The following is a 24125-nucleotide window of genomic DNA, read 5'->3' on the forward strand; positions in this document are numbered from 1 at the left end:
GCAGAGCAGTGTTTTATACTATTCTGATCCTGTTTATATTTATAAAAAAAACTCAGGCCGAAAACCCTTTCGGCACACGTAGTGGACTTCTGCAGTGGTCGTCACCCTCTGCATTGCAGGGGCAGAAATCTGCAGAGGAAATATACGGCATAAATGGACTCGCTGATTTATAATATGTGCACGTTCCATCACAGAAGTTCCACATTATGTCGATCCCTTTTTAAATTGCATCTGCTTTACTGCTGCTGTAATCGCTGTGGAAAATCCACAGCTTATGTGCCACATGTGGTACTAACCAGACACCTTCAGTAACTGCTGATGGACTGTCAGTTGAGGGAAGTCAGTTCAGAGGATCTTACTGTTATGCCGATGGTCCCCTTTACAATGGAAAAGGAATTACAGTACCACAGAAATGCTGTCTATAAAGTGATCACTGTCCACGTTTACAGAGGTTTCAGTACGTGGACCAGACAAGTCCAGAATATTCAAATAGTTCTGCTGTGTCTCATCATCACCACAAGGGGTCTGGCTTGATCTTTATATATGCCATAAATGTCTCAGATAGTAATACCCCTTTACGTTTTTTTTGTGGCCCTTGGAATGATTCAGTCAGACATTGCGGGCCCCAGACAATAAAATGTTGTGCATTCCCAGCCTATAACATTCAGCAGTAACAGAACTGCATTGGCTTTTGGCAGCACTACCCTTAGGAAAAGGTACTGACGGCCATTTACTACCACGATGACATGACTCTCCCTGGTCACTGATAGGGCCACATATTTCATGTAGGATTCTTGTTTTTGGCACAAATACCATGACCCATGGTTATACCATCTGAGCTGGGTTTATTTTTTTTTTTTATATAAACCTGTATTTGTGCAAAAGCATTCCTGACATTCCAGAAATTCATTCATTAACATCCAAGGCCAGAGGATCAGCTAGAAACTTCCATGCAGCTAGCAAATGTCTGCCCAGTCTCTGGTCCGAGACATCAGTATTAGCAGGGAAACCACTGCTGTAGGACACCGGTCTGGTGGAAGCATCAGACAACAACAGATGAGAGGAACTTTTCATGGTCTGTATCTGTAAAGAATAAATCAAGGCAACTGGACGTACTGTAGATTTCTTGAAACGTTTCATTCGTTCTTCCAACGAGCTTTCTCAATTCTGAGTGACTGTACAAGAATTCTCTGGGAATAAATACGTAACTGAATCAACATCTGATAATTATACCCAGCATGTGTATAATAAGAAATCTACAGTAAGTCCAGTTGCCTTGATTTATTCTTTACAGATATACCATGACCTGGATAAATGAGAACCTTCAGACATTTTTCATGGTCTGGGAACCAGTTTTCTGGTTTGAAGGTCACATTTTTGAGCAAGCATAATTTTGACTTACAATTTATTTTTACCAGGACTGGCATATGCGCTCGAGCAGGGGCAGAGTACTGCGTGACCGTAGGAGCCACAGCAACATCATTAACTAATTAGACCTGCAGTTCACCATATGCTGTCCGTATCTGTTCCACACAATCACAGATCATTTCCTATTCTTACCCATATCACGGACAAGGATAGGACTGCTCTATTGAGGGCCAGATGTTCTGCATTTTTCAGAGCAGAACTCACACAGCGGGCATCTGTGTTTTGAGGACTGCAAAATAAGGACTCGTGCACACGACCATGTCCAAAGGGGTTGTCTCATCGCTACGGTATGCCCCTATTGTCGGAGAGGTGTGGGTCCCCTACGGAGCTCCGAAAGTGGTGGAGGGTGCACTGCACACGCACAGCCGCCCTACATTCATTTCTATGGGGCTTTCGAAAATGGTTGACGGCTGGCTTAGCTATTTCTGTCGGGCCCATAGAAGTGAATGGGAGCGGTGGCCAGTCATGTGTGGTGTGCTCCTATTCACTTCTATTGGGAGAGTGCTTGGGGGTGGCCGGACCAGAGTTCTCCAGCCACCACTTTGGGCCGCTCCGTTATCAATACATGTGCAGGTCCCAGAGGTAGGACCCCGCACCTCTCAGACAATAGGGGCATGTTGCTAGGATATGCCCCTCTTTAAAGTAGGTGATAAGACTCCCTTTACTGATGTAAAACTGCACAAATCACACTGTAGGTCGCATACACAGGTCACAAATTGTACCTTTTCTTGCCTCGTTTGCTGCTCTGATGGTTCAAAAACAAACTTTGAAGCCATATGCAAATGACCTTGCATGTGCCCGGGGCCCCAGTTGTTACTCGTGATACTCCTCCCCTGTCTAGGCCAGCCTAGTATCCTCCTGACATCACTGTCTTCTGCATCGGCGCATGCACAGTCCCTTCGTCGGTGCAGCGGCACAGTCAGTATTGTATGGTCCATTCCTGGCCCCAGCGGTGATGTGCTCAGTCTGGCATCAAAATTAGTGTTTGGACCATGAGTGCAGCAGACAAGGCAATAAAGGTACCATTTGTGAACAGTGTGCGCTACTTACAGTGTGATTTGAGTAGTTTTAAATTAGTTAAATAGATAAGATTCCCTTTAATGGCTGTGCGGTAACCCACAAGTATACGGTCATTGACCATGAAGACCGAATAAACAATGCGGTTCTAATTAGTTACTGGTGTTGCTGTGAGGTACTTGGCTGCAAAGACGCCTGATGGACTGTCTGCTACTGGGATGTGGCCACAGCAGCCGCTCCGTGTAGCCGTACCCATATGGTTTTAGCACAAAAAGGTGCAGCTTTGAAACCATTGTTTTTTTTGCAGGTACGCAGCAATTCATATGGATATTAATACTTAAATAATGTTCAGCTGCTACAGCCTAAAGCATCTTTATAGTGCAGCCTATAAAAAGAGCTACTAGAGATATTTGAGAAAGTAGCAATCACGTCAGTCTTCCTAGCGAAGACCATGGCAGACAAGTTCTCCTCCGCAGCCCAGAATGCATTCAGTAGTGTGCACTTATATAACTGGTATCCCTCTCGTCAAGGAACCAAATAAACGACACCAGAACAAGTTTTGTCTTCAGGGAAAAAAAAAATATCAAAATTTATTTATAAAAAAATACATTGGGATCAGTTTAGGCTGAGAAATGTGACAATAAATACACATAAAAGAAACAAAGCACATCTACATGGGTACAATATGGCACAAAATGTAAATGCGCTGTCATTATGATCCTGAAGGCCGAGAAGACTTTCTGATGGAAGACTTCTGAGCCCTGGAGAAATGAAGACATCTGCACGGTCCGACATTTTGGAGACACTCCCTTTTTAAAGACAAGTTGAGCATTGACAATGCAGATTAAGAAAAAGCGCTGTATTTTCCCTGCCAGCTCTGGCACAGCAGCATCAGGGGGAAACCATGTTCTACACATTCTGCATCACTGAGAATGAGGTCCCTCACCCGTCCTAACCTTCAGTCATGCATGCCTCCCCTGCCATGCTGGAACATGAATTTCCATTCTGGAATGTGTTGTGTGTACACTGCATGGCGAAATGCCCGCCGCTAAACTGTAGAAATAATGAACATGCACGTCCTTGGTCATTATATAGACTGCGCTAGTTCACAAGGCAGAGGACAACCATCGTGGCTCAGCTGAAGTCCACAAGCCACCAGAATGTTGTGGTAAGCACAATGCAGAATCAGGTGCCAAATATCTAGCACCATAGTAACCTGCATGCTACATAAACACTAGGTTTAGGGTGCCTTCACACGGCCGCAAACAATATTGATGACGTCTGTGTGGCGCAGTTTTTTTTTTTTTTTTGCAGACCCATGGGTACAATGCCCATTCTTGTCTGCAAATTGGACATGTTCTATCTTTTTTGTGAGACTGTGGAACAGACATACAGATGTACTGTCCGCACTGTTTTGTGGCCTCATTGAAATGCAAATTGGATGCAGTCTAAGAATACAGTTGTGTGAATGGGGCCTTACTCTGAAGCCACCAAAACCTGCGTACACTATAGAGAAGAGAAACCCTCACAATTTCCGTAGACTGAGTGCCTATTGGCAATATAAGGGGTGGTTTTTTTTCCTGGCATCCAGCAAATTAAGACAAGAAATTGTAATCTGCCCCCTACTGGCACTTTTGTATGCACAGGAATGTATTCTACGATATAACCTCTTCACTATCAGCCCTTCAGTCAACCTTCGGCTTCAAACAAATCCAGGCACTGACCAGAAACGTTCTGATGTTACCTCTCCTACAAACCAAGGACGTTGTTCTTCCAGTATATCCAGACAAGATCACAAAAACAAACTGGACCTCAAGACCCTCAAGCTCATATCAAAATTGCCCATAACCCCCAAATCTGTTCTCCTAATGCAGTTCTGGAAAGGAAAGCCAAAGTCTTGCTGTGGGGAACACATGATGAGGAAGTTCTTGGTGCATTGAAGTGTTTGAGGCGAAATATGCAAATCTACACGAGCTCCATTATCACGGTGCCTCGGTAATGATTACGTGTGGCACCGCTCCTATCAGTCTACCATGAGGCTTCACCCCCCCTGCCCTCTTACGGAGTTATGGCTTTTTAAGTGCAGATACCACCACAAACACTGAAGGATGAAGTCTCTTATACAAGGGCGGATTTTCCCAGATGAGCATCCATTTACTTGGTCGCGCTAATATATGAAGTGGGAATGCATTCTGAATTTCTCCTACGCTGCCCATGGTCTTAAGAGAAGTGGGCATGGCCGGGATTGGCACAACGCTCGTGTTGTGGGCCATTCGTTATACAGGGCTGAGGAAACCATGTTGTAAAACTGAAAATAAAAAAAATTAAGGAATCAGCCTATATTTCACTGAGAAGAGGTTCATAGAGAGAACTGAGGCACATACAGTGTGCCTCAATCATGAGGCTTTATTCATGCCCACAAAAATGGCTGCCTTCGACCTATGCACGATGGCTCCACATTCATACCATAAGGCAATAAAACTGATATCTAAAAAAAAAAAAAGGGGGCTAAAAAGCTCACGACGGCCACTGGTAATCTGTTTTTAGATGCTCATCGATACATAAAACTACCAAAAGGCAAAAGCGCTGTAAAATCGTATTATGACCCAAGCATGCATCTTGATATGTAAAATGCATAGTCCGAATATAGCAAAACTGTACAAAATCTCCCTTCATTATTCACAGTATTCCTTTTAACTTCATACACAATTCTTAGTAACGCGGCGGAACGTCCTGTCTCAGCACTTACAAGGCAACTAGGGATACGAAAGGCAGAACGGGAAGGAGAAAAATAAAAAGGAATGTACATAAGGCAAATTTTCTTTCCATATTAAAGCATAGTAGTGTTTTAAGGAAGACAGATAAAATTACACAAGGCTAGCTTGGTCTTCATTGAATAAAATAATGAACTAATACTGAGTAGACTAATCTCTAATAATCTATGCCCTGGTCACTGTACTGGCCGTGATAATCTCTAGGATAATCATCTGGGTACTCCCCTGGGTACTCTGCCTGGTAGTCGCTGTCACTGATTTCTGAGCCATTTGTTCCGGTGCCTTGGCTGCCGTTGTGTATGATGGGTTCTGTGGGGGCAGCGCAGTACTTGGGGTCATACACTTGCCGCCCAAGGCCGTAGACGCTCATCCCCTTCTGAGATGCCACTTTATTGGTGCCCATTTGTAATGAAATTGTGGAGTTGTCCAAAGGCTGCAGAATTCCTTTCTGATCATAGATATCCCTCCTTGTTCCTGGTGCCGCCATGCCCGCCTGATGTGTGGCAGATAAAACAAGAGGAGCACAGTTACCAGAAGGCATTAAGAAAGAGCAGCATTTCCATGCATGGATCTCCTCTACGGGCTTGGGATCGGTTCACAAAGGGGATCATTGCATGCATTCCACCGATGTCTCCCGTTTTGTAAAACACACTTACCTGACTGGCCCCTTTGTTTGTCCCCATCTGTAAGCTTATGGTCGTCTGATCAAATGGTTTGTCGGTCTGCATCTTTGGGTCATACAAATGTCTTCTGGTACCGTAGGCGGTCATACCGGCTTGACTTGCACATTTGTTGGTTCCCATCTGCAGGTAGAAGCGATAAAGCTATAATCAGTATTTCTAACCACATAAACCATGCAGCAGTTACTAATAAAAAGCCATATGAATAGGTGTCATATAGTCATCTTACCTACACATTGGTCAAAAGTAGCCAGCCCCTTTAAATACATGTTCAGTAGCTAAGGAAGTCCCATGGCGTAGAGCGTGCAGCATGAAGAAACTCTTAGGCCCCCTTCACACGGGCGAGTATTCTGTGCGGATGCGATGCGTGAGTTGAACGCATTGCACCCGCACTGAATCCCGACCCATTCATTTCTATGGAGCTGTGCACATGAGCGGTGATTTTCACGCATCACTTGTGCGTTGCGTGAAAATCGCAGCATGCTCCTCTTTGTGTGTTTTTCACGTAACGCAGGCCCCATAGAAATGAATGTGGTTGCGTGAAAATCGCTAGAATCCGCAAGCAAGTGCGGATGCGGTGCGATTTTCACGCACGGTTGCTAGGAGATCCACTTGATCGCACAGCCCGGCATCTCCTTCTGTCTTCATTTTAGCTGTGTGGAGGAACAGGACCTGTGGTGATGTCACTCCGGTCATCACATGGTCCATCACATGATCCATCACCATGGTAAAAGATCATGTGATGACCAGAGTGCTGTCACCAGAGGTCCTGTTCCTGCACACAGCTAAGATGAAGACAGAAGGCGATGCCGGGCTGCGCGATCAAGTGGAATAAGGGGCGTTATATATAAAAAAAAAAATTAACCCCTCCAGCGCTATTTTACTATGCATTCTGTATTCAGAATGCTATTATTTTCCCTTATAACCATGTTATAAGGGAAAATAATAATATAATCTACAGATCACCGATCCCAAGCGCGAACTTCTGTGAAGAAGTTCGGGGACCAAACATGGCGATTTTTCTCACGCGAGTGCAAAACGCATTACAATGTTTTGCACTCGCGCTGAAAAAAAAATTGCGCGTGTTCCCGCAACGCACCCGCACATTTTCCCGCAACGCACCCGCACATTTTCCCGCAATGCCCGTGTGAAAGAGGCCTTAGAGCTTCCTGGGTGCATAGCCAAGGATCCTGGCCAGAACATCCCATATGGTTAACCAGCACTGCAGTCCATGAAAACATATTGGGATTCGAGATCATTTCAGTCTGCAATGAAGGACTTGTAAAAGAGGTCAAGGCTCCAGTACTGACCTGTAGAGAAGTGAATGAAAGGGGTCGGCCAGTTAGCCATGGAATTTCCCATCCATGACTATATACTGTCCCCCAGCTGCCCTGGTATCAGTGGAGTAAATCTACTCACTTGTCATGATCCGCATTCACGGGCTGCAAGATGGGGTCGCCACTTTCATGGGTTGTTCCTGGTTACATATAAATCTGTACAGGCGCTGAACAGCAAATGGACACAACCAGCGAATGCGGAGACGCAGGGTTGCCGCCAGCATCTGCAGGTGTGCATGCACTTGCCATTCAGCACTTGTGTAGAATTACAGGTACAGCCCATGGAAGTGGCGCCGCCATCTAGCAGACTATGGACAGAGGATGACAGGTATTTTTACTCCACTGATACCAGAGCAGGCAGTATGGAGCATAAAGTGACGGTTTATGGCATTCTGAGAAAACTGGCCAACCCCTAACATATCAGATAAACCAGTACTTTAGTCTTATGGGATCATCTCTCCAGTTTTCCCCTCAACATCCAGTCAGACACAGATCTGAGAAGTCTTCCAGCGACTATAACAAGATCTATGCCACGGAGTGCGTAAGAAAACCCTGCATCAATCCTGAAGCAAATGGGATTGGCAGATGCTTATTCACTAGACCCCTCCCAGGACCTTTCATACTCTCACTGTTCACTGCCTCTAAGGTGTGGGAGAAGAGAGAAGGGTGGAGGGACAGTAGCAAGATCCAGCTCTGTGGAGTGATGGACCAAACCGCCCCTCCATCACAATATTTGAGCTGGCAAGAGAAATCAGAGCACTGGGAAAAGGACATATGTGGGAAGCACACAAAAATATGTCTGGTTCTCTTTAAACATGTGCATAGCCTTTTATAATATGTAATGCAGGATAAGGGTGCAGTCACACAACCATATGTATTGTGCGGTTCGCAAAACACGCAAGAAAAGGACATGTTGTATCATTTTTGCTGGACCGCAGAACGGACGTATGGATGCAGACAGCACATGGTGTGCTGTCTGAATTTTTTGTGGCCCCATTGAAACAAATGGATCTGCATCCGACCCTCAAAAAATGCAAACCAAAAATATGGTCTGAATGGATCATGGGGCAGGGATCTCCAGCTGCGCCCGACATGAATCAGCAGCAGTAAATGAGGTTAAGTGACGTCCACACTGAAGCACTTTCAGCTGTCCGAGTGAAGAGGCTCTTACCCATACAAAGTGTCGTGTAATACTGAGAAGTGCAGCGAGGTGTCGGATGACGGGCACGCTCCGCACGCCGCAGTCTTACCTGTAAGCCAATGACGCTCTGCCCGGCCTTTAGTTTCTCGTCATCAAACTGTCTCCTCTGCTTCTCTGCGTATTTCACTCCAATGTCTACGGTCGTGTGGAAGCCTTTTGTTTTGGCCTAGAAAAATCAATGGGGCAGATTTACTAATCCCGTCTAATAGTTAGACTTGCTAAACTGTGCGCCAAAATCTTGTTGAATCTTAAAAGGGATTCAGTCACCTCTTTTTACCCTATAGAGATGCGGACATGCACGGCTAGATCGCCGCTAGCATGTCCGCAATATACCTGTCCCATATCTCGGAGTGGTTTTATTGAGTGCAAAAAATGATTTTATATATATAAATCAGCCTGGTAAGGAGCCCAAGGGGCTGCACTAACCGTTCTGGAGCCTAGCACCACCTGCATCCAGGAATCTCCTCCTTGCTCACGAAGTCAGATCGCCGTAATCTCGCGCATGCGCAGTGCCAGCATACTGTTCCTTCCCTGTGCTGGCATCAGCCTCAGGGAAGGAACTGCGCATGTGCGAGCTCGCGCACCTCGAGATTACGGCGATCTGACTTCGTGAGCAAGGAGGAGATTCGTGGGTACAGGCGGTGCTGGGCTCCTTCACAGGGGACGAGGCTAGGCTCCAGCCAAGCACTTCCAGTAATGCGTGGGCACAGGAGCTGGGCGTCAGCCCCCCACCGATGTCATCCTTGAGGGGAGGTCATCCATATCTAGACAGCGGAGAACCTCCTTTTACGACAGAGGATCATTTAGCTACTATGCATTGGATTAGGCAGTGGTTAAACTAAGTGCAGTCAATAACCGTTGTTGGGAAACGCCATTTAAGCAATTCCCAGGTTTTAGAATAGGCGGTTCTGTTATCTGTGTAGCCCTAGCCTTATTTTATAGAGTTGGAGATTTTACCATTAAAGACCTTGAGGAACATTTATGAAGACCGGTGATTTTGACGCCGGTCTTTGTCCCTCATGCGCTGGCCTATATATAATTCCTATATATAATTTAGGCAGACTTTACAGTTATCTATGCCAGCTCCCTTGCTGTCGTAGATTTATACAATTTTCTACACCTAAAACAGGCATAGAAAATGATAACCCAGATGGACCTGCTGGCCTGTCCCTTTCCACACTGCCTTTTTTTTTAGCAATGGCGTGAGTGGCAGCAAAGGTGGAAAGTCGCAGATTGCGGCACAAATAACCTTTGCTCCATAATCTGTGACAGATTTATGCCAAAAAGTGGCATGTCTGTTTGTAAATGAGCCCCCTTGTCCTTACACCTCAGCCATATGTCTTCGTCAGACTCCACGTTTTGAGCTGCCAGGTAATAAACACAGAAGTGAAGAACAATCACTGTTTAGAAAGAGCGTGATGTCTTCTGTCTGAAGGACACGCGAGGAAGCAATGACTTCCTCCAGAGGATGGGTCCAAGGGGACGAGGCTGTACGATGGGTCCAAGGAGGAACTGCATCCCACGTTCCCATCAGTTATGTCACTGACGGCCTGGTCTCATCAGTGGGGACTTATTAGTGCACAGTATTCACTGACCCCACCAGACGACCATTATCTGACCCACTAGTTCAGAGACTATTCTTTGTTCGGTCTGCAGCTTCCTTAGTATTTCTTATCTTCCAAGCCTAGAAAACACTTTTTATTAACGTCATATCAGTCAGCAGCAGCAAGTTAGTAAAGGTTCTGCAGCAGCTGAGGCAATGTACCTCAAACAAAAAAGCTACAGCCCACAGAAATGCTGAGGCTGAGGTGTATGTGAATCACTGAGCGTCAGCATGAACAGTTTTAGGCTACTTTCACACTTCTGGCGGGTAAACAGCATGTCGGATCCGTGCTGCCGCTAGTGCACGCGTGCCCCTGGCCTACCGCTCTGGCCCCCTGACTATAATGGGGGCGGGCTGGAGTTCCGGCGGCAGCACGGCAAACATGCCGAGAGGCAGCCGGAATAAAACTATGGCATTTTTGCCGTGCTGCCGCCGGAACTCTGTCCCGCGGCCATTATAGTCAATGGGGCCGGAGCGGTAGTCCGGGGGGCCCCATTGACTATAATAAGGGTAAGCGCAATCTACTAGCGCCGGAACAGCCTGCCGCTAGTGTGAAAGTAGCCTTGGCGTACTTCAGACATTGCATAAGAGCTGCAGATGGTGCAGTTCTGTTGCAAAAAAAGCTGCTTAATGCATTACAATGGGTAAAATCCGCAGCTTGAATTGACAAAATTCGCCACAGGTCAGTTTCCTCTGCTGATTTCTCCACTGCGTATGGATGGGAATTCACTTTGCTCGTACTGTACAACGCTGCACACAATTCCACAACAGAAAATCTGCAGCATTTTGCAAAGTGTGAACTTGCCCTTAAGGTTTATGTAAAGGGGGTTTTCTGCTGCTTTTATATGGACATCCATTCCTTAGGATAGGTCATCAACATACAATCAGTGGGGAGGGGGGTCTGACTCCCAGTACCCCCACCATTCAGCTGCAGCATGCTACAGCCAGGTACAGGCCGTACTTAGTGACTAAGCTGCAGTGACCGGGCATGGCCGCTAACACCATTTGTGTGCTCTGAAAACAGCTAATCGACAGGGGTGCTGGACTTCTTTTAATGGCTTTCTGTGGGGTATAACTTTATCCTAGAAATCTTAAATCACAGAAGAAAAAAATCTTTACATCAAATCTGTAGTTCACGTATAGAAAACTTACCAGCCCGGCCAGTGATGCCAGGGATATCTGAACCTGAGTCATGTTTCCATTCTCAAAGAGGTCATTGGATTCGAAGGTGTCGTGTGGCTTCATCCCGTAATCCTGCATGGCTTTGATGAAGTTCCCGATGTTCTCCAGCTGCAGAATAAGCGTGCACCATCACATATACAACCCCATGTAGTAATATGGAGAGGACGGCAGGTAGACGCGAGACGTGGCAATCCCTGCTTACCTTGTGCCAGTTTATCTTGGCTTCATTAATTTTCTTCACGGATCCCGGGTGCAGTTTATTAATGAGACTAGGGGAGAGAGAGGAAAGAATGAATACTGAATGTGGAGGCCAAGCCGCTCATCCACTACAGGGGTCGTCCAGTCTTCTGTACATCAAGTGTAACCAATATATATAATAGAAGTTATGTAACTTCAATCCCCTCAAGACCACTGCTTGCTGTAAGTAACAGGGAGCACCATTTAGAGCCAAAGACTGATGAAGTCATAGTGATATAATTGTGGACTTAAATCTGTGTAGGCAAGAGCCGTGTATCTGCCCAGAATGATGCGTCAGTGGATTGGAAGATTGGACCTTTTTTTCGGCGCTGAAGCAGATGGACTCAGGACCAGGGTGGTGTTGATGAAGAAAATAATTTTATTCCAAGTCCACGCGTTTCAGGGACGAACTGCCCCCTTCATCAGGACAATAAAAGCTTATACATAAAACCTGTTTTAGTGTGGTCTCATATATATTATATATATTTTTGAAATATGAGACCACACTAAAACAGGTTTTATGTATAAGCTTTTATTGTCCTGATGAAGGGGGCAGTTCGTCCCTGAAACGCGTTGACTTGGAATAAAATAATTTTCTTCATCAACACCACCCTGGTCCTGAGTCCATTTGCTTCAGCGCTGAAAAAAAAGGTCCGATCTTCTACTCCACTGACGCATCTACTCATCCCAGAAACCGCAACCCACGGTGAAGGGCAAGGACCTGGCTGCAGCAGCAGATTTTTCCCGAACGCTGAACGGGATTTTTTCAGCAAAGCGAAGTATAGGTGTTGTGACTCCTCACAACCCTAAAGGGTAAGCGCAATCTACGTAAAATCACTATAGCCATACATAACGGTATCACACACGGGGCGCTGCCTCCGCTTTTTCTCTTTCTCCTTATGTTCTGCCCAGAATGAGAGACATTCGTTCATTTCTCACATAGGGCTTATATTACTTTCGAGAGCATGCAGCGCTGCATCTGTGACCTTAAAGGGGTCGTGTCACCTTCGACAATGGGGCATATTGCTAGGATATGCTCCCATTGTCCGATAGGGGCAAGTCCCACCGCTGGGACCCGCACCTATATTGGGAATGCAGCCCCGGAAAGTGGTGGCTGAAGGACTCCTGTGCGACCACTGCCAAGCGCTCTCCCCCATAGAAGTGAATACATGACTGGCCACCGCTCCCATTCACTTCTATGGGCCTAACGGAAATAGCCGGGCCGGCGCGTGGCATAGAATATGAAGGGAGGGAGGCTGCACATGCGCAGTGCGCCCTCCAACACTTTCAGGCCACCGTTCGATATGGGTGCGGTTCCCATGCCTCCATTCTTGACATAGGTCCCCAATGGTAGATCTGAACAACAAGCCAAGCAGTCACTGGGGTCTGTCCTGTGCCATTCCAAGTCGTTTATGAAGGCCAAGATGCAAGTGAGAATGCAGCCATTCGCGTTCCCTCCATCCTTCCATCAGTCCTGCAGGCACCGGACAGCTGAAGTGTATCTACCATGTATGTCACTGCTGAGGACTCCCCCAGGACCCCCGCGAGCAGTATATAGATGTACTTACTGGCAGAGAATTACACCGTCTCTCAGTCCCAGCTGGAAACTTTCTCCAATGCTCATGCCGGTGGCCTCCTCTATCCATGAACGCAGCTCCTCTTCTACTTGAAGGTCATATTTCTGAGCAATCTGAAGGAAAAAAAAAAAGGCGCACTCTGAACACGGTCCAGAATCAGGAGGTAAGGCTAATACAAGACGACACTGGCAAGTAACCTTCCTACTGTATACATACATTATACAAGGTCAATGAACCTCCCCTTCTGCAGTAGCATGTGTGAACTACGCCAGAACCAGACGTCCGATCTAATGTCTGCCCGACTCCGGGACTAGACTGGCGTCCAGATTCTCGGTTATTCTGTCCGCTGCAACCAAGTGCCATATGCGAGGCCACAGCTACCGCTCCTGTGAATGGAGGGTTCATTTATGCAATTTTCCATCTTACGTGGTCAGTGGCGGCTCCACATACACGTCAAAAAGGAAAATGCAGACCAGTCGTGACATTAAAACACATTGTGACGATTGCGCAGCTAAATGCAGTCTATTGTTCTCTGTAATCAGCCTCTCAGGCTGTCTTCGGGTATGCAGGGCCTACAGGCACAGGTTAAGGGCCATTTTTGGAAGAAAGCAGCCATATTTTTCTAATCCTTAACACCACCTTTTAAAGGGTCACTGAGTTTTCATAAAACTTTTGATATGTCCGACATATCAAAAGTTTTGACCAGTGGAGGTCCGATTGGTCCCGGGACCCCCACTGATGAGGCTCTATACAAGTCTATGGGCCTGTCTCAATACAGTCCTCTGCAGTGAGGCTACGAGAGCCCTCCTCTCATCCCATTTCTCAGACCCCCAATGCTCAAAACTTTGGATTATGTCTCTGACATACTGGATCAAAAGTTTTTTGAAAATCTAGCGACCCTTTAAAGCCATCACTTTATGATCAGAGGGGTCACAGCACCCCCTTAATGGGTTTCCCCAAGACTACCTGCTGAATAAGAACCTGCAGCATGGCCCCAAATAAGAGAACTTCGAAGACGACGCAGCACTAAACTAGCGTCGTATCCCCTCATTCTCAGAGGTCGGAAACCCCGGGGATCATAAAGTGAAGGTATCGCTCCGTGCCATCACCTTGTAAGATGGGAATAACCCTTTAATAGCAATGACCATATAGGCCATCAACTGTAGGTGGGTTTGTTTACTGAACCGGCACATCATGAACATTTCTGTGAACTTTCAGCTAATGTGTATGGGCAGTAAACAGGGTATTAAGGTGTTAATAAACAAAACCCATGTCCCATTCACTGCATGACATTACCTACCAGGAGTACTTAGTGCAGTGTGATCTCTAAAAAGCAGCTTGATGACCCTTTCCATGTAGCAACTGAAGACAAACACATGATACAAAGTAAAACAAAAAAACAATACAAATAAACTACTAAAGTGATATATTGTAACAATGCAGGATGTTCTGCTTTGTGACTGTTGTAGACGTCTCCTATATCCCAGACATATTATAAATACCATCTGATTGATAACTCCAGAAGTATCCTACAACGGTGTCATACACACCAGGCCCCGCTCGTTCCAGTGCACACAATACAAGACCAAAAGCCGTTCATATGATCCATGAGACGCACGCAAACACAGCCAATCATCTGGCAATGTCAATGGCGTCCCCAACACCGCACTCGGTCCCACTTACTGAGTGATCACAAGTGACAAGGAAAATCATGGCTCCTGTCAAACACTACGTGTGCATTGTGTGAGGACGCTCAGAACTGAAGCCATGTCTGCTCCAGTATCCCCCACCCATAGAGAAAGAGGCTGCCATATGGTAGCAATCCCAGCCAGGCAAAACTCCTGCCCCTAAGATACGCTGTTCCGAAGCAATAGCCGTCACATCCATGTTCATGGCGTCATTACAGGAGACTACATCTGCGCACGTTTTGTTGCAGAAAATCTGTCCCGTTCATCTGGATTTATGCGCGGTCAAAACAGCTAATGGTACGCATGCACAGGGCGGTGTAGTTGATGCAGATTTTCTGTGCAGTTTTTGTTGCGTTTCAGCCCCATCCCGCATGTGCTACTTGCAGAATTTGATGCGGATTTGCCCCCAATCTCATTCTTTGCACTGAAATGCGCACAAACAATTGACAGCTTATGGATTTCAAAATCCACACCACAGGTTGATTTCCACGCGGAAAGTTTCTGCACCGTGTACGCCAGACATTGAATACCGCATCGACTTGACTGGCACTGTAGTAAAAACTGCACCTTAGTAGGCACTACAACATACATTGATCTAAGGTGGATTTAAAATTTGTAATGCAGGTCAATTACAGCTGCAGATTTTGGAGAGCGTTTAAAAAAAAAAAAATTCGCACAAAAACTCCAGTGGGAAAATCCGTAGTCTATCCACCACATGTGAACATATCCGAGAGATAAGCCATCTCCATGGTGTTCAAACCCATAATGAAACCGTATGGATTATGGGGCACATTTATTAAGACCGGCGTTTTAGACACCAGTCTTATTAATAACCCCTATATGTGGCGCTGGATCTGCCGAAGTTATGAAGAGGCGCAGAAACCAGTAAGAGATCACTCCTCTGAATGACATACTGGGATTTACCTGCACTCGAGCATTGTGGGTAAGGATGTCAATCACGCAGCGTCTGCCACACAATCCGCTTCGACGACGCACAGTCTCCGTCCCATTCAAAGGATCGTTTCACTTAACTTTTTTGCATGAAGCAATCAAAACGAAAAAGTTTCACATGAGCTAAGGGAAGAAAAATCTGCTTCGAATTTCACCACCAGTGCTGGCGGTGCGCCAGGCGTTGTAAAACTTTTCCTGCACGGATCTGCGGCTGAGAACTTCAGAAGGTCTCCATAAAAGGATGTGCCCGATATGTAAGCGCCATCCACGTACGGAGCCCCTCTGCCCCGATCCCACACAGGTCACAAGAATGAAACATTTAATTTACGTCAATGTTCCATCAGCTTTGCCAGGAGCTGCCTGAACCGTTACCAAAAATCACAAGTGACGCTTTCTTCATTGCCCAGAGATTTAGGCTCAGAGGGTCAGAAAGTAAAAAACGAAGAACTCAATGATTCCTCTTTCGAGGCCTGAAACATCTCCCTTGTTACATAGTCCGGGGAAAACAAGTGCCCCCCCCCCCCCTTCTTAAAGGTTCCCGCAGTGTTGCCATTCAGGCTACTTTCACACTTGCGTTCTTAATTCCGGTATTGAGATCCGTCAGAGGATCTCAACACCAGAATTAAACGGATCCGTTTTGATTTTGCACATCAGGATGCATCCGTTCCGTTAGGATGTGGTTGAGTGAAATCAAAACGGATCAGTCACTAAATACATTGAAAGTCAATAGCCGACGGATACAGATTTTTAGACAAAAAAAAAAGATGGTGTGTCCGATCACAAAAACGGAACGCAAGACCTCCTGATGCATCCTGAACGGATCTCTTTCCATTCAGAACGCATGAGGACTAAAACGGAAACGTTTTTTTTTTTCTGGAATCGAGATCCTCTGCCTTTCAATGCAAGTGTTAAAGTAGCCTTGGCTGGTCTCTGATGGAAATGTAGCAGTTGTAGCCATTATGTAAGATATCGGGTCACGTGACCTGCTAGAGCAGAGGTCGGCACCCCCAGCTGCTGTGAATCTGCAAGGAAATCCACTGAAACTACAGGCTTCCCTAAACAGCAGCCCGTTCTTCATGATTTGCAGAGCAACAGCTAGAGCAGTGGTCTGCAACCCCCAACACTCCAGCTGTTAAACTACAACTCCCAACATGTGCACGCACTTAGCTGTTTTCAGAACTCCAATACAAGCGAATCGAGCATGCTGGGAGTTGTAGCTGGCGTGCCGGAGGTTGCAGACCCTTGCTACAGGGAACAAGTCCAATGATATTGCCATTATAGGGAATTTCCATGTAAACAGGTCGACTTCTTTCCCCTTTATCACATCTCCTCGAGGTGGAGCACGGGAAAACAAACAACCCTGATATCACAGACCTCAAGACCTGCGGGTTTTTCCGAGGCATTGGCTCACATTTTGCATATACAACATTCTCCTCAGTTTGACGACATCAGCTCAGGTTTTGCATACACAGACATTTTGTACGTTACAGAAGGTGATCTATCCATTAGCAGGAAATCCACTGAAACTACAGACTTCCCCTAAACAGCCTGTTCTCTGGGTCCTTTTCCATGTACAGACGGTCAGGAAGAAAGACGCTCCCGATCAGATCCTCAGTGGAGGTGAGGGCAGCATCTACATGTAGCAATCACCTCTGCTGTATGGGGACAAGTGGTTAATACAGGAGTCGTTTCTCCCCATAGAGAATCATTCTTCCTGCTCAGCCGGTCGCTGCTTAGACAGTACGATCTCCTGCACAGGAACAGTCATTTTCCATCCCAGCAGAACCACACGTTCCCCTGATGAATGAGTGTTTGCTTCTTCATCCGGCACCCTTCTCACAGGCAGATTATCAGGAACGACCATCCCCCGCCAGATCGGTCCATGTAAAAAGACCCTTCTATCAGGTCACATGAACTGCTAGAGCAGAGGTCAGCACTCCAGCTGTTGTGAAATCTACAACTCCCCGCATGGTGGACCTCCAGACCTGTGGATTTCTCCAAGGCATTGGCCTACATTTTGCATGCACAACCTGTGTGTGACGACATCAGCTCAACCTTTGCACAGATGGACACATTGGGGGCCTTAGGAACATTTTTACAGTAGTCTTTGGCGTAAAAATGTCACACAAGCCAGGTTTTTGTGACTTTTGGAACACCTGTGTGACAGCAGACAATATTTTGTTGCACTGGCTTTTTTGTACCGCGTTCAACACAAAGTGTCAAGGGTGTCCGAGTCTGGGACTCCGGCCCCGACAAACGTACCAACATTTATGCCTGGGAACGGCTGGAACGGTCAGCTATAAACTACTCCAGCCAGGAGTTGGTCTAGTTTTTCTGCCAGGTGCACGGACTGCTGAAGATGCACCTAATTTAGGGTACTTTCACACTTGCGGCAGAGTGATCCGGCAGGCAGTTCAGTCCCTGGAATTGCCTGCCGGATCAGTCAAGACGCATGCAAACTGATGGCATTTGTAAGACTGATCAGGATCCTGATCAGTCTTACAAATGCATTGAAATGCCGGATCCAGCATTCAGGCAAGGGTTCAGTTTTTTTGGCCGGAGATAAAACTGTAGCATGCTGCGGTAAGACTGAATTGAAGACATCCTGATAGGATTGCTCTCCATTCAGAATGCATGGGGATAAAACTGATCAGTTCTTTTCTGGTATAGAGCCCATAGGACAGAACTCAATGCCGGAAAAGAAAAACGCAAATGTGAAAGTAGCTTTATGGCGAGGTGTACGCTTTATCATAAATTAGGTGCATCTTCTGCCAGCTCAAAAGGAGAGTAAAAGAACGGCATAAAAAGTCAGTCTTTGTAAATAAGCCCCCCCCTTTAGTATTTCACAGAATTATATATTTTATACTAGGGACCGACCGATATTGATTTTTTAGGGCCGATACCGATAATTTGTGAACTTTCAGGCCGATAATTTATACCGATATTCTGGGAATTTTCATTTTTGAAAAAAAATATAAATCCTACACAAATCTGCTGAAAATGTATGTTTTTTTGTTGGTTTTTTAATGTGTATTTTTTATAAATCTTTCTTTTTCATTAATACTTAATATTTTTTTTTTTTTTTTTTTTTTTTACTAACTTTTAGCCACCTTAGGGACTAGAACCCTTGCCCTATTCACCCTGATAGATCTCTATCAGGGTGAATAGGATCTCACACTCTCCCTGCTGCTCTGGGCTTTGTGCACACAGCAGCATGGAGCTTATCATCGCAGCCAGGGCTTCAATAGCGTCGTGGCTGCCATGGTAACCGATCGGAGCCCCAGGCTTTCACTGCTGGGGCTCCGATCGGAGAAGGAGGGGAGAGGGGGACCCTGTGGCCACTGCCACCAATGATTAATACTGGGGGGCGCACTGCGCCACCAATGAACATAAATCTCTCATTCATGTACAGGAGCAGGGAACTGGCTGCAGAATCACATAGCCGGCTCCCGACCACTATGAGCGGTAGCTGCGATCCGCGGCACCTGAGGGGTTAACTACCGCAGATCGCAGCTACAGCTCATAGAGGTCGGGAGCCGGCTATGTGATTCTGCAGCCAGCTCCCGCCTCCTGTATATGAATGAAAGACTTATCTTCATTGGTGGCGCAGCGGTCATAACCCCTCCCCTTCTCTTGTCCTCCTTCCTCTCATTGGCGGCAGCAGCATCACAGGGGGAGGGAGACACTGCTTCCTTCTCCCCTGTGCTGCTGAGGGAACGCGGAGAGCGCGTTCTGTGTTCCCAATACGTTATTGGTATATCGGCAAAATAGATGCCGATAACTTCCAAAATCCTGAATATCGGTAAAACCGATAATCGGTCGGTCCCTATTTTATACCAATGAAACTTGAGCTGGATTTAGACGCAGAGATTCACCACTAAGACTGAGAGCGCAGCTTACTTGATTACTTGTTCTCATTTTTATATTAAAATAAGCATCTAAAAGACCATGTCAAATTACTCTTATAAGGCCACTTTCACACTAGCGTTTTTGCTGGATCGGGCAGGACTCAGCAAAAGCGCTTCCGTTACTGATAATACAACCATCTGCATCCGTTATGAATGGATCCGGTTGTATTATCTGTAACATTGCTAAGACGGATATGAACTCCACTGAAAGTCAATGGGGGACAAATCCATTTTTCGATCCGTCCCCATTGACTTGGATGACTGATCCGTCTCGCTCCTCATTCCCTGATGGAAAGAAAACTGCGTTATGATGCGGTTTACTCTCCGGTCTGGGAACGCAACCAAACAGAATGGAATGCATTTTGAAGCATTCCGTTCTGTTCAGTTTTGTCCCCATTGACAATTTTCACACTAGCGTTTTAGTTTTCCGGTATTGAGATTAGTCATAGGGGCTCAAAAAAAAGCTTGGCTAAGCAGTCACTTCCTGTGTCTTGACCAGTAGGACCTTGGGAAACATGAGAGCTGGAGCAGCGGGGAACTTTTTTTTATGCCATTCACAACTAGAGAAATCATGAAATTGAGAAAAAGATTGTTGCCACCTCTGACCAGTCACCGAGACCAAGAAGAACACTGGCATGTCTGGGTCCTAAAGGTCTCACAGCTACCAGAGGCAGATCCACACTTGACGTCATAAGCCTAAAGTTACTGAAAAACATCCAAACCCTTCTCAACACAGAATACTCGTATAGAGAGAGTATTCAGTTATACTGAAGCCACCAGCCAGTAACCTGACCTCAAATGATAAAAGTTCATAGCACGAAAAAATTCTAGCAAAAATTTAAGAAATCACCCCCCCCCCCCTCAATATTGCAACCCTATTATTTTTTTTAATACAGACGTCAAGCCGTAACTCAACAACTACCTACCTCCGCCGTCCTCCCCGCTACATTAAGAAATACCAATCATTTCCATCCTGAAGGAAGATCTAAGGAGGCATCCCGAGCCAGCAACAAATGTGTTCCTGAGCTTCAGGGAATCTGGAATGTATGGTTCCCCACCCAAACAAATGATAATATCCGATATCTTCTACTGCATTCCCTCCACGTGTCCGACTTATTTTAGGATCTCAGATATACATTCCATACTGGGATCGGAAACCACAAACAACTGCAACATTATTCATTTCTAAGAGATTCTCCAACCTCTGTGTGGACCATATTACGGAGCGTGAGGGGAGAAGAAAGTAAAAATCTTCCAGTTCCTGGAAACTTCCATGTTCAATTCTCCTTTAAAAGGAAATGTTTTTATTTTCTGATTACAGATTTTTTATTTTAAATTTCCTGAACTTGATTATGGGGGCGGCCATCTTGGCTCAGCTGTTGTCAACTACATTTAGAGCTCTATTTTACAGCAACCACCCCGGGCCATAGACACAATGGCCAGGAGGGGACCTCATTGACTTCTATGGGAGAGTTTCAGAGGCATGCTCTGTGCAGAGGTCAGGAGGGAGCAGATAAGCTGCGATATCACCTACTCTGAATGGTGGATTATGCGTTATCTATACCCAAGTGATATTTCAATATAATCCTGGCTGTGATGAGATGGGTGCCAAAAAGTGATCTGTGCAGACCAAGAAGAGGCACCTATTAATGGGCTTAGTGGCCATTGTGAAAACTGCAAGATATTAGGATTTTTTTTAAATATAGATGACAATGTGGGAAATCAAAAATAACCAGTACATTTTATTTCAAACATAAACTTAATTTAGGTCATTTTCTGATGACATATCCCCTTTAAGAGTCCTCCGAGAGCAGATTTGAGACTTTCCCCCAACCCCATCCCCCGGCCGAGTGTTTGGCAAAAAAATTGAACGTTACCGTCCCTGTTAAAGAAAACCTAACGGGAAGAGAAATATGTGGAAGTGGAAAGCTTTCAAGATGGAGACAGTAGAAGGAAAGAGAAGATAGACAAAGAGTTGTAGGAAAAATCCAGACACCTCGGGCTCTCACGTAGGACAATATGACTTCTCATTAGTTGGAGTCTTTGAGAACAATAGTAAATGCAAGCATCTGCTCCATTTCAGCTGAGCTTGCAATCTGCCAGGAGATGTGGCACATCACAGGCTGAAATCTGACCCGCACTTCATGTAGGGGGAAGGACTCCTTTGTGCTGCTTCACGTACAAGTGTCTTAATTCAGTTCACAGCCAATTATACCGCTATAAATCTCCTTAATCCAAAAGATAAGTCAAAACCGCTTAGATAAATATCCCCGCAAATTCTGCGACTAACAGGCGCTGCCATGAGAAAAGACGGCCTGGAGATCAGGCCTCAAAACTGCGCCATCCATCTGCGGCCCGACACTGTTCCTACCACCGCTGGTTAATTTATTAGTTGCTGGCGTTTCCATTTATTTTTGGCCTTTAATGGCACAATGAAGAGTCAATAACAGCTTAAACATCACGTGTCATGGCCTTTAGGAAGGCCCAGATGTTACCTACAGAGCCAACTTGTAACCAGTAACAAAGGGGTTTTCTGAGGTCGGAAAAAAAATTGGCAAAAGGGAGAAAATGCTGCAAAATAACAGAAGACCCGTTACTTGCATGTGGATGCACGGTGCAGAAAAATCTATATCTGGCCTCAGCGGTATTGTGTCACACATGTCACCATGAGCACCGAGGTCAGTGATTGGCTGCAGCAGTCAAGTAAGTGTACGGCGCATTACACTGGCAGAAAACAGACCAGAGGGGACCACTGAAGCTGGATTTAATCGGGTGGATACTGGTTCTTTGGCCGTTTTATGGCATTGCCACCCTTCAAACAAGTTTTTTAATATGTCTAAAACCCTTTAATACAATCGGGGCACCAGAGGGCGCTATGAAAGAACAGCATGGCACATCATTTGGTCACAAATTACAAATTTTATTAAAAATCTATATACACTGGGGGCATATTGCTAGCATATGCCCCCAATTAGGGATCGACCGATACCGATAATTTGTGAACTTTCAGGCCGATAGCCGATAATTTATACAGATATTCTGGGAATTTTCATTTTTGAGAAAAAAAAATTCCTACACAAATCTGCTGAAATTTAATGTTTATTGTTAATGTGTATTTTTTTTGTTTATTGTTAATGTGTATTTATTTTTGTTTTTTTTAAATCTTTTTCATTTATACTTAATATTTTTGTGTTTTTTTTTTTTTTACTAACTTTTAGCCCCCTTAGGGACTAGAACCCTTGTCCTATTCCCCCTGATAGATCTCTATCAGGGTGAATAGGAGCTCACACGGTCCCTGCTGCTCTGTGCATAGTGCACACAGCAGCATGGAGCTTATCATGGCAGCCAGGGCTTCAATAGCGTCCTGGCTGCCATGGTAACCGATCGGAGCCCCAGGCTTACACTGCTGGGGCTCCGATCGGAGGAGCAGGGGAGAGGGGGACCCTGTGGCCACTGCCACCAATGAGTAATACTGGGTGGGGGGGAAGGGCGCACTGCGCCACCAATGTTTTTACTATTGGGATGGGGGTGGGGGGCGCACTGCGCCACCAATGATTAATACTGGGGGGCTTGGGGGGGGGGGGGGTGCACTGCGCCACCAATGATTAATACTGGGAGGCTTGGGGGCGCACTGCGCCACCAATGAAGATAAGTCTCTCAATCATTCATATACAGGAGGCGGGAGCTGGCTGCAGAATCACATAGCCGGCTCCCGACCTCTATGAGCGGTAGCTGCGATCCGCGGCACCTGAGGAGTTAACTACCGCAGATCACAGCTACAGTTCATAGAGGTCGGGAGCCGGCTATGTGATTCTGCAGCCAGCTCCCGCCTCCTGTATATGAATAAATGAAAGGCTTATCTTCATTGGTGGAGCGCTGGCCACAGCCCCTCCCCTCCTCTTATGTTCTCTCCTCTCATTGGCGGCAGCAGCAGCACAGGGGGAGGAGACACTGCTTCCTTCTCCCCTGTGCTGCGGAGGGAACACAGAGAGCGCTGAGAGCAGCGCGTTCTGTGTTCCCAATACGTTATCGGTATATCGGCAAAATAGATGCCGATAACGTTCAAAATCCTCAATATCGGCCAAACCGATAATCGGTCGATCCCTACCCCCAATGTCTGATATGTGTGGATCTCACCTCTGGGACTTGCACCTCTCTCTAGGACAGAACCCACAAAGTGAAGGAGAGGACACTGCGCATGCGTGGTGCACTCACCTTCTATTCAGGGGCCTCATTCTAGAGATAGGTGCGGGTTCCAGAGACCTGCACCTATAAGACATGGGGGGGGGGGGTATATCCTAACAATATGCCCCCAATGTATGAGATGACACTATTCAGTAGCTCAAAATTATCCTTGCACAGTGCAACATAGACTTATAGCGGAGGACCCAAGTACTACAGCATGAAGTATCTGGTAATTAGGCCACCAGCTAAAAGTCACTCAAGGTTGTCCATGCCCAGTGGAGAGGTGGGTACACACGAGCGGTCACCATCTATTACAGTCAATGAGTTGTTAGTCAGTGGTTTCCATATGGCCTGCTT

The 24125-nt window shown here is 46.1% G+C and overlaps 1 protein-coding gene across 1 annotated transcript in view; it reads right to left on the bottom strand.

Moving 5' to 3' along the window:
- Positions 1–4745: 4745 nt before the first annotated feature.
- The window catches only part of CNN3 (calponin 3), a 28441-nt gene continuing 9061 nt past the window's right edge, over positions 4746–24125 (bottom strand). Inside the window, exons 2-7 of the mRNA XM_040406608.1 lie at positions 13028–13149; positions 11425–11491; positions 11193–11330; positions 8487–8603; positions 5876–6022; positions 4746–5712 (exon numbers count right to left, since the gene is read on the bottom strand). Coding sequence (XP_040262542.1) covers positions 5377–5712; positions 5876–6022; positions 8487–8603; positions 11193–11330; positions 11425–11491; positions 13028–13149 — 927 coding nt within the window. The 3' untranslated portion in view covers positions 4746–5376. The remainder of the gene's footprint in view (positions 5713–5875; positions 6023–8486; positions 8604–11192; positions 11331–11424; positions 11492–13027; positions 13150–24125) is intronic.

The sequence above is a fragment of the Bufo bufo genome, chromosome 9 (assembly GCF_905171765.1).
Source record: "Bufo bufo chromosome 9, aBufBuf1.1, whole genome shotgun sequence".
Lineage (NCBI taxonomy): Eukaryota > Metazoa > Chordata > Amphibia > Anura > Bufonidae > Bufo > Bufo bufo.